The sequence below is a fragment of the Pterocles gutturalis genome, unplaced genomic scaffold, assembly GCF_000699245.1.
Source record: "Pterocles gutturalis isolate BGI_N339 unplaced genomic scaffold, ASM69924v1 scaffold27208, whole genome shotgun sequence".
Lineage (NCBI taxonomy): Eukaryota > Metazoa > Chordata > Aves > Pterocliformes > Pteroclidae > Pterocles > Pterocles gutturalis.
Genome location: NW_010121285.1, coordinates 1 through 11,049, shown reverse-complemented (window position 1 = coordinate 11,049; position 11,049 = coordinate 1). Strand labels below are relative to the sequence as shown.

The window sequence follows — 11,049 nt, the reverse complement described above, 5'->3', positions numbered from 1 at the left end:
CCAAGCGGCCGAGGCAGCCGTGTTCGCGCAGAAGGCAGGTAGAGCATCGCAGAAGGCGAGCCAGCTGGCCACGCCGGGGGAAAGGGGAAAAAAACCACAGCAGTGAAATCTATCCCATGTGCCAAGGGCTCACAGCAGCCTGCACGGCACCTGGGAGGAGCACGAGGAGTTCTGCATCCAGACAAGGTGCAAGCACAGGAAAAGCAACGGGTCCTGGCCGGCACTGGAGAAGAGGCAGAGGAGTGGAAGCGCTGGGGAAGAGCCTGCTGCAGCCTCGGTGGTATTTTCTGAAGCTGGTCAAAGGGGCGCACACACGGGATTCAAGGCAATGCTCAGAAAGAAGAGGGAAGCGAGATCAACGGGACCCTTTAGGTCCAGCCGGGGAGATGCAAGTTAATAACAGGGTCAGCCAGTTCCCTAAGCATCCAAAAGAAAGAGAGAAATAGCTTCCTGCAGATGTTTTTCACTCACTGGTCTTTTTACCTCCTTCAAGACCTGGACAGGCGCGCACCCTTCCTCCCCACACCTACTACAGCGAGGATGGAAATCCACCAGGTCACAGACACAGCAGCAGAGAAAGGGAATTCACTCCAGCTGGGAGCTGAGCCACATTTTGTACCTTCTCCTTCAGGCTGTGAGGAGCAACAGCACTTCCTAGGGATCACTCCTGACCACGGCTACCACCGAGGTGGTTTACCTCTTCGCAACATCCTCAGAAGAGGCAGGCCAGGACCAGTTACAAAGCCCTGGCTAGAGGGTGGCAGGCTTCCTGCGCTGACTTCAGTAAGCTTTGGATCAGACCTTAAAAATATTTGTTCGACAGGATTTCTCCGTCACTAACACAGCTTTATAAATTCCTTTTTCCTTCTCTTTACAGTGAAAACTAAGAGCCTTTAGGCAGAGGGATTACAGCATCCCAGCGTTAATGTTGACTCCAAAACACAACTAAAGCTGCAGAAAGAATAAAAATGCCACGGGTGGAAATTACTCGATCTCTGGCTAAAAGCAACCAGCTGACAAAAAAAAAGCCAAAAGCAGCAGGGAGAAGTCAATTTGCTTTCTGAAACTCAGCTTGAGAAACACACCTGTACTAGCAGCACAGGCCAGGAATCTTTATTTACATCGTTTATTTTACATTCTCAGCAGGGTTTCTTTATACTTCACTCATTCCTCCCAGAACAAGAACTAGCTCCCAGCCCAAGCTTTGAGAGCAAGACCCTCCCTTCCCCCAACTCTGTATCTTAGGGCTTTGCCTGAACTCTCTCAGCACCTAAAAGACCCCATTCTGCTCCAAGCTGCCAGGATGTTAAGTACATTTAAATGCAAATCCACCCTTAGCACTTCAACTTCGCCGGAGCTCAGCAAGGTTATGAAACTGAAATCAATTCAACCAGGCAGCAAAGATACCAGGTCAAGATGCATCTCCAGCCCTGAAGGAAAAAAACACCATCCCCTCCAGCCAGGCAAGCTTTCCTGATGCCAGCACTTCCCACCATTTCAAATACCCTGATGGAGAGGCAGCACGGTGCTTGGAGCAGCAAATGTCACTTACCAACATACTCAGAGAGGAATACAACAAAGAACGGAGTGACCAGGTCATTGATGCCCTGCACATAGCCGCTGGCGGGGTGTCGGATGGCCCAGATAAACAGGATTCTTTCAAAGATCTAGGGAAGAACAGAGGGAAAGCAGGTACCTGTGTTAGCCGTGCGCAAAGGAAAGGCAGAAAAGCATAGCTGCTAAGCTCAGGGAGCAGAGATCATGCACCGCCAGGCTTTTCTGCAGCTATTTGGTTAAGATAAGAAGCGTACAAGTCCTAGGAGAGACTGCTGTACGGTCCACAGATCCCCTGCACAGCCCAGAACAAGGCAGCCCCGGCTCCTCGTCAAAGGCTCCACTTGAAGAAACGCAGACCCAACTTTTCAAAATCCAGGTGGTTTAAGACCCTTTCACCCCTAGGACAGGGCTGCCCGTTAGCAGAGCAGCACACCTCGCTGAACATCACCTGGACAGCTACGGCTGGGATCTGTTATCAGCACAGTACTCCCGGCAAAACATCAGAGACTGGGATAGTTCCCAACAGAGCTGCCTCCCCACAACAACCCACGTGTTATTCCCCCAGCCCTGGGACACCACGCTCTGACACACCACACACACACTGAGCTTGCTTCCAAAGCTGCTCACACCTCCCGGCCACCTTCTCAAACCCATCCCTGCCCGGCTTTCTCACATATTGCTTTGCACAAAAGCAAAACAGAACTGATCTCCTGTTCTGCTTCAAATGCCTTGAATCTATCTCAGAACAAAAGCTTCAGGTCTTTTGCCAACTCTTGGCTACATCTGGCCACAAAAGAGCTGATCTCGTAACCCCTGAGCTCCGAGCCGGATGTCTTTCAGAAACGTGGGACAAAACCATCTGGTTTCAGCAGGTATTTGCACCAGGAGCCGTCAGGAAGTTTCCCTGCAAAGCTGCCTCACTGGTGGCAGCACTGTTTTAACCCCACACACGCCCCACGGCGATGTGGGGCAGGAGCTGCCCTCCCCCTTACCTCCTGGACGAGCGGTTGCTGGAAGAGGGGGATGAGTGGGTTGGTCCTTGGAATATCGATGTGGATCTGGAAGAGAGCGTGGGTTATACATGCCAGCCACGCTTTTCAGGGCCACAATAACCCATCACAGGCTGATGGACAGGAATCCACCCCTCGGTGTCCCCCCAGGTGAGAGCTGACAAGCACAGCGAGGGCTACAGATGGCAGCTGCACCAAGAAAATCGTCTCCAGTTTTATCTCCAGCCTCTTCTGCTCAGGTGTCGGCAGGTGGCCAGAGCTGGGAGAGAGCTGGGGTCTGAAATCTAGTTATTAGACCACTTTAGGGAAGGTTTAAATTAATAAACTTAAGAAGATGGACAGAAACATGGTCCCCTGTCCCCATGGAGAAGACCCCTAATAGTTAGAGCTAGAGGAAGTCCTAGCATGACCCCAACTCCAAGGAGGAAAGGGATCTACCAAGGCAGAAAGCCAGGCAACAGGCAGATGGCTTGTACCTGTCGGTAGGTGTCTTGATGGTGTTCCTCATTCCGGGAATCGTAATACTGCTGGATGAAGCCAAAGTACTCCTCCCGCTTACGCTGCAAAGTCAGCTTTCGCCGCTCCATGTTTGCGGGGAGATAACCCTGCGGCAGGAAAACCTGTGTCAGGGCAGATCCTCTTCCCTCACCGCAAACCGTCCCCTGAAATCCTGCCAGGCAGCTTGTGCGTCTGGAAGCATCAGGCACAGAGACTTGGAAGCCGGGGAAAGAACTTTTGTGCGGTTTGGCTTGCCCACCTCCTGTCGCCTTTTCTGATCTTGGGGCAACCCAACTTCATGGGATTCAGTTTCTCAAAACAGAGCGAACCACATATTCCCAGCACCAATCTGGGCTTTGTGCTCAAAGAAGATGGAGCAATTACAGTCCCTGACAAAAAAAAAAAAACCCGCTACAGCTCAGCCGCAGGCTGGGTGGAGATATAACCTGAGCAAAGCTGGTTAGGGGACACACGAAGGTCTAGGAGTGCACATCCCCAGCTCTCGGCACATCCCCCCAAACTCCTCTGTCACAGCTCCCAGTACTCACTGAGAGGAGACGCCAGGTCACGGGCCGGACCTCTCTGGGCACGCCAGGCCAGCTGCATTTCCTCAGCTCATCTGCAAACGGACAGTGGTGGCAATGGATTAGATCCTAGGCACGTCCAGGCACCACTACACCTAGAAGGAGAGGAAAGCCCAGTCTGCTCCTGCAGGCTCCGGAGACGCTGAGCCTCCAGGAAGGCTCCACATTTGCAATAACTGGGAATGTGGGTTTGCTGCAAGAGGAGGAGAGATGTTTCCAGCTCAGCCTGGGCACAGGACCGGTGGCTGCAGGGGTTGCAATCCTCCCGAGCCTCAGTTCTCATGCAGAACCCAACAGCCCCCAGTGATCACAACCATCATTTGCAAGATGGAGAAAGACTGGAAACAGACAGGGAAGCTGGTGGAGGACACAACCATCCATCACCAGAGCAGTTTGTGCGACTATCCCACTTGGAGCAACCGCAGGTAGTTATTTTATCCACCCTGGAGCAGAGCTGATTGCAACCTGAAGCAGGCAGCAGGCCCCCCTCTGCCTTCCCCTTCCCACCCGTGGGCACCCCCATTTTGCCACACTCACCCAGATCCGTGTTGTGGCTGGAAAGGAGCTGCCGAAACTTCTCCAGGCGGGTTTTCTCCCTCACCGTCATGGGGGGAGCACCTGAAGCATTTTGGTCAGAGATTCGGGCGACGAGTGGAATGACGGGCCGAAGGGGAAGGGACTGCTGCTTCTGAAGGGGGGTCCGCACACACACCTCCTCTGCAAGGAACAGATGCTGCAGTGAGGCAGGGAAGGAGACCGCACCTCTCCAACCCCACCTCGCTCCTCTGGACACTGTCAGAGCCCTGACACTGCAGCTTTCACCCTTCTCTTCCCCAGTCCCAGCAAACAGAGCATCACCGGCCCATTCAGAAGGATCAGCCAGTTCACAGGCATGTGTCATGGCTCCTCTATCACTTCTTTGCCACTTCTCCTTCCCCTTCTTCCTCCTGCAGCTAGACACCCAGCTGCCAGTGGATCCGACCTCTCCCTTCGCACGGGAAGCCACAGGCAGAAGGATACAGGAAAGGAGGTAGACGGATCCCGTGAGAATCTCAGAGGAACTGACCTTCAGATCTGCCCTGCTCATCTCTCATCTAAACAGTGATCAAGCTAATTGCTAGTGCAGAGAGAGGAGGCGACGGGCTGCCAGTGCCACCCGCAGGCAGCAGGGACCCGCTGGGTTAGTGTCACAGCACAGGAAGCTGTCTGCCTGCCACCAGGCAGAGTGGGCAGGGGCTGATGCTGCCCAGTTCCCTGCCCAAGCTGGGGCAACCCCACTTCATGGGTGCTGCCTCCTTCTCTCCAACTTCCAGCTTCAAGGACCGCTCCAGCTTCACGGGACCTTTACTAAGAGCAGGACACTGGGCCACAAAGGAAGCAGAAGGTGAGCAATCCCGAGCAAGCACTTAACATATCTCCCAAATCCCTTACCACCCAGAACACGGGATCCTCTGGGACAGACGTGCCCGTAGGCAGGATATCAAGCAGCAGAGGAGACTGAAGCATTAAAGCCAGAACACCAAAAATAGCTCCTTGGAGTGCAGGATACTACAAGGAGGTGAAAGCCTCTGTGGGGCTTACGGGCTGCGCCACAGCTTCTTGCCCATAACAAACGAGTAGCAGCAAGCGGCTGAGTTCAGCAGTCAACCAGGGGAGCACCAGAGCAGGAGGCTGCTCCCGAGGATGGCTCTTACCAGATGTCCTGGAGAGCTGGGCCTCGCTGCTGGACTTGATGACCTTGCAGTTGGTGGGCATGTCGCTGAGAGCGGACTGGGCTCGCTCGGGTTTCGCCCGCAGCTTGCTGTGGTTCTCCAGAACCTGGGCTGCCGTGGCCTTGGCCACTTTAGAGTTCAGAGTTTGCAAAGAAGAGGAGGAAGAGAAGTCCTCATCTTCGTCATCACCAATGTCCCAGGCATCACTGGTGTTGCGGGCAAACTCATGGAAGCTGGAGGCCTTCTTGCTTTTCATGGGCAGCGCGCTGGCCTTGGAGCGGTCCTTGATGAAGCTGGGGGTCAGACAGAAACAGTGTCAGAGCAATGCTGTCAGATGAGTTCATTTTCTTTCCTTCCCTACATCCTTCTTCCAATCAGCCAGTCCCTTTTTCCAGTTTCCCTGTTCCTCCTCCCAAACCCAAGGACTGTGTTCAGTCTCTCCAGGCCACCCGCTGCCGGGAGGCAGAGCCTGAGCTGGTTCGATGGTAGGACGCGGAGGCCACAGTGTCAGCAGACAGCTGGAGAGGTGCCAGGCTTCCCAGCTCAGAAGGGCAAAGAGGAAAGACGTCCAATTCCTCCAGCTCTGCCTCCTCCCACCCTAGAGAAAACTAGCAGACTAACACCCCAAAAAAAAAAAGTCTTGTGACCTGCGGAGAGGCATGTCAGAGGTTAGATGGAGCCGGTCTGCGCTCGTGGACACTCCCGATACAGCTGCGATGGCTCCCAGCAGACGGACCAGCCCGGTTCTTTTCTCAGGCACAGGAGGAGCCTTCGCATTCACCCTTAAGCTCCAGAAGTCAAAGTCCACTACCCGAAGCGTCACAGAAAAGGGGAACCTTCACCGCTACACAGCACGAGGAGGGAGCTCAGATCAGCTCTGCCTTTTCCTGCTGGGAAGGGTGCTGTGACCCTGCAGCCTCGCAGCTGCCAGGCAGCTTTGCCTCCCCTTCCTCTAATTCTTCTGTCTCCAAAGGGGAGCAGAGGGCTCAGACACCATTGCTAAAATTCTGTCTGTCTCCTTTGATATGCCTGGTGCAATATTACGGATTTCTGGACGCCAGCAGATAAGCTTTCCCTGCACGCTTTCGCAGAGCTCGAGACAGCGTTGCACGCCACTGCTGCCCTTCTCTGCGGGAACATCACAGTGCCAGAGGATGCCGAAGACCTCCACCTACTGCAGGACTAAGCCAAAAACCTGCAAAACCTCATGGCCTGCATCTCCAGAAGAGAAACACTTACTTTTTGGTGAGCTGGGGATCCAGCGGAGGATGCTGTGCTCCATAGACGGGCTGAATGCTGCAGGAAGAGGACAGGAAAAAAAGATGACAATGCAAAAAGCCACAGAGCACCCAGAAATAATCTCCTCAGCCTAGACCGGGCTCCCACTTCTTCCCTGCTGTTGGGAGCTGAACACAGACCAAAAGTAACTTCAATAACCTTCTGGCTTCAAACCTTTATATCCAAAGTGCCACATTCAGCTGAAGATTTGTTCTTTCCAGCAGCAAAGAGAAGCATTGTTTCAACTCTTAGGCTCTCTCTAGGCTGCGCTGGGATTTTCAGTCTGCTCTTTTCTGCACCCCCAATTCCCGCCGAGTAACCACATGTGCCCCTGCCTTATACGCTGCTGTTCATTCTCTTTCCCAGATTTGGGAATTTACCCTTCCGAGCCCTGCAGGATAGGGAAGGACTCCAGCCAGCGACACTGGGGCTCCTCCACAACACACCTGAGGGTTTGAACCCTACACTGGCTCCTGGGCTTGTAGCCAACGCTCCAGTGAAGCAGCATCTGGGATGTAAGTGGTTTGACTCGGGTCCAAATCCCAACTTCATCGACTGCTTCCTATGTGGTGTGAAATGAGTCACCACATCTCTGTCCCCCCGGGTCCCCTCCCCGTGGAGCGGGGCTAGTGGGACAGGGAGCCCGAGGGCCACCAGCACTACACAGGGAGCATCATCTCGGAGAGGAGCTGCTAGGTGAGTGCTCATCACCAGTTGTACAGGCTCTGGACACGAGACAGACATCCTGAATCATTACCTCCATTTGGGTAACTATTCACAGCCCCCCCACCCTGCAAAACCATCTCTGGAGAACAAATCCTCCCCATCCCCTGGCATGCAGCACTGCCCCGCACCCCACGGCAGGGACAAGAGCCCATTCAGAGCTGGCACACAAGGGACAGGCTCCTCTTGGGTCACCAGAGCTGGCCGGCTTTCCCGGAGCTGCAGATGGTGCCCAGCAGTAGAACGAGCAGAGCCCAGCCATGTAGGAGGGGGACAGCAGCCTGGTGCAGCTGGAAAGCGCACTGGGAACCAGTTGATGCTGGGGAGGAGGCAGAAACAAGCCCAGCTGGCAGTGGAGAGATGCAAAGATCCAGGGCAGAGGCTGGAAACAACCACAGCACAGAGAGATCCTGGTGGAGGAGCCCAGCGAGGGGTGGGCTCGCCGCTGCAGCAGCCGTCCCTCATGGCTGGAAGCGCTGAAAAGGCTCACTGTGTTTACCCACCAGCAATCGAGCCCAGGAAAGAGTTTGCTGACTAATTAGCATCGGGGAGTGGGGACAGCTATTAAACAGAGGCACCCCCGTGGGTGGGCATAGCAAGCAGACTATCAAGAGTGAGAAAAACAACCCCTCCAGATCAGCACTGCTTCCCAATGACGCATGGCAGCTCCCCGCAAGATGAGGAGCCGGCAGAACCTCTGATACCCAGCACCAAGCTCGCTCCGTGTCACGACAGCAGTCACAACGCTGCTCCTCTCCGTGCTTGGATCCAGGCGATCGCTGTGATACACATGCGAAGGCTGAACTCCACGAGCCAAACGGAGGATGGGAGTTAGAGGAGGGGATGTGGCAGCCAGCTCGGGGTGAAGAAATCCTTTCCCAGGGCTCTGAAGCAATCGTCCCACACCTTCACCAGCCAATGGCTGATGGCAGGAGGTCCCCCCTCCCCAGCAGCTCTTTTTAAAGAAGCTGAACCCAGGCTCCCCCAAACAAGGTGGATCTAAGAGCACAGCCCATCACCCCGTGCTCCCACACAAGAGGCTGAAGATGACGGTCTGGTTTCCAGCCGGCTACAGCAGCAAGGTTGGACACCACCATCCTGCATCGGCGAGCTCAAACCACTGCAGGACGCAGGTTCTCCCCGTGTTCGTCCCATCTCTGCCAATCCTCTGCCCAATCCACCCGTGCAGAGGGTGTAACAGGCGGGACAGGAGGAGTGTCAATGCTCCGAGGTGTGCAACAGGTGATTTCTAAGACAGACGAGCACACGCACAACTGCCAGATGGTGTGTCTGCGGCACCCTCCATGTCTGACCCTGCTCCTTCAGCTCATGTCCTGGTACCCAACTCCCAGCAGATCCTACAGCTCCACACAAAGCTGCATCAGCACATCCTACCGAGAAAATCAAGGCAGCAGCAATACCACCACGTGATGCTCAGTAACTTTATTTACTCCTGTCTGGTTTCCCCTGATGCAGCTCAGGTAGATGAACCTGCTGTCTCCAGTCTTAACTCTCCATCCAAAGCTGTCCTCACCTGACTTGTGCACGGACAGAAAGCTCAGGGCAGACGCTGCATCTCCACAAACACACCACTGGGTCTGGAGCCGAGAATTAAACCGCTGCTGTGCTCCTAAAGCGACAAGTGCCCTGTCCGGTCTCAGTTTAAACTCTTTGGGACAGACATTTCTTGGTACCGGTACGTTCAGTGTCTGGTACAACCGCTGGGGTATCTGCGTTACGCCGCTCACAAGGAGATCATCGCAGCGGGTGGGCTATCGACACCGCAGCGGAAAGCATGTCCATGAAGCCCCAGTGCCACTTCGGACACAGAAGATATTTATTCCTAGTAGACTGTTTCTCCCCTTTTAAAGCAGCATTTAAATACACTCCCTGGAGCCGGGCTGCCCATCCCCCTAAAGGACAGGAAATAAACAACCCCTCGCAGAGGATAACACCCTAGACCGACCTGCCAATGCATCCCCAGAAAATTACTGCGGTGAGAACTTCCAACACAAACCCCACAAGGCAGCATTGGAAAACTGGAAGAACATTTCCTAGTTCTGTCATCCTAAATCTACAGGGGAAAAAGCACCAACTAAAAGCTAATAAAACTAAGTGACCAAAGGCACAAAGCGTCGTGGAAAAGGAAGCTAACACAGTCTCCAAATCTTTACAAAGCGTCCCTCTGCCAGCTCGTCAGGGCGAGGAAAGGAGAGAGCCAAGAATCTGTACGGGAAGATCTCCCAAAGCTCAGACAAAAAAGAAAAGAACCTTCACGTCTAGCGACCATGGATGCAGCACGTCCCACCTCCACCTTTCCACCTTGTGTTGCTCAAGACCTGTCGGTAACCGTCCCTGGAAAGCACCGGCACGCAGGGCATTTGGAGGTGGAAACGAGCCTCCTGGACAGTGGGATATTTGCCAAGAAGCCATTCAGGAGCAGGGGAGAACTTTGCCAAAAAACTTGACGTTGGAGTGTATTGTCTAGGCGGGATCAGCTGCCTCCCAGACCGGTTCACCTGGTTTGAGCTTTCCAAGCTGAAGCTCCAAGTCACCCACTGCAGAAGAGAGACCACCGCTAGGAAGCAGGGCTGCGACCTCCAGGAAAGGGATGGGAGACAAACCAACCCAGGGAGAGCACAGCATTTTCTTCCCCCATGAGCAAAAGAGGAGGAAGAGGTACTGCTCCTCACTTTCCCTTTGCTTGCCACAAACCTGGATTGTCCTACCAACCTGAGGGAGCTGGCGCAGCGACAAAGAACGGAGCGAAAGCACATCAGAAGGAGAGATTTAACCGGCCTAGCAGGATTTATGCATTTCAGGCTGCATCTGCACACCAGGAGGGGGAAGGCAGGGTTCAGAAAAGGCAAGTGAGAGCAAATGTGAGGAGCACCGGACAGGATCAGCCCTTGTGAAAGCCTCCCCAGAGCAGTGCGTGCCCTCTCCCCATGGCAGCGTTGCTCCTAAGGCCTTGTAGGGCCTCCTTCATCACCACCAGGCTCTTCCTCCTAACCACAGCTTGAATCAGACATTTCCCTTGTTTCTCCCACCCCCAGGTGCCTCGGCAGGAACCGGGACAGCACAGCCAGGGGAACCGAAGCAGGGGAGGTGCACGTAGAGATCTCCCACGGCCCCTCACACCGAGCAGAGGTGGACCAGAAGAAACACCCCATACAGGAGAGGACAGAGGAGAGGCGGGGGACATGCATTGGCAGGGGCACCTGCTTGGGACAGAGCTGCTGCCACCCAAGGCAACACCTCTGAGGGCTTCAGGAAGGGATGAGGTTTCTTCAATATCTGTGGAAAGGAGCAGGGTACAGCCCGTCTCTGAGGCTGCCCCTGCTTCCCAGAGGGTAGGGGACACACAGGGGGGTCCCCACAGCCCCCACACTGCCTGCCCTGCCCTACAGAGAAGGGGACAATCCTGGTGCTACCCTTGTCCCTTAGACAGGGGGGCTTCCTCCAGCAAAACCTCCCTGCCCCACAGCCTGGGGTGCCCCTGGCATCCCCCCTATTGCAGGGGGGTAGCTGGGGACCCCTACCCTGCTCCCCAGCCCCATAGCCAGGGTGGACACCCCTATAATCCCCCTCCTTGCAGGGGGGTTCCCAGAGCCCCCAGCCCCATAGCAAGGGTGGATACCTCTAGAATCCCCCCTCATTCTTGCAGGGGGGTTCCCCAGAGCCCCC

At 54.8% G+C, this 11,049-nt stretch overlaps 1 protein-coding gene across 1 annotated transcript in view; it reads right to left on the bottom strand.

Annotated features, from left to right (window-relative positions):
- TBC1D22B (TBC1 domain family, member 22B) overlaps positions 1-6,657 on the bottom strand; it is a gene marked incomplete at its 5' end in the record, with an annotated part of 12,088 nt that extends 5,431 nt beyond the window's left edge. The window contains 7 exons of the mRNA XM_010077203.1: positions 1,553-1,667; positions 2,550-2,615; positions 3,044-3,172; positions 3,614-3,684; positions 4,187-4,366; positions 5,344-5,654; positions 6,601-6,657. Of these exons, the coding sequence (XP_010075505.1) occupies positions 1,553-1,667; positions 2,550-2,615; positions 3,044-3,172; positions 3,614-3,684; positions 4,187-4,366; positions 5,344-5,654; positions 6,601-6,657 (929 nt within the window). The remainder of the gene's footprint in view (positions 1-1,552; positions 1,668-2,549; positions 2,616-3,043; positions 3,173-3,613; positions 3,685-4,186; positions 4,367-5,343; positions 5,655-6,600) is intronic.
- Between the last annotated feature and the right edge of the window lie 4,392 nt (positions 6,658-11,049).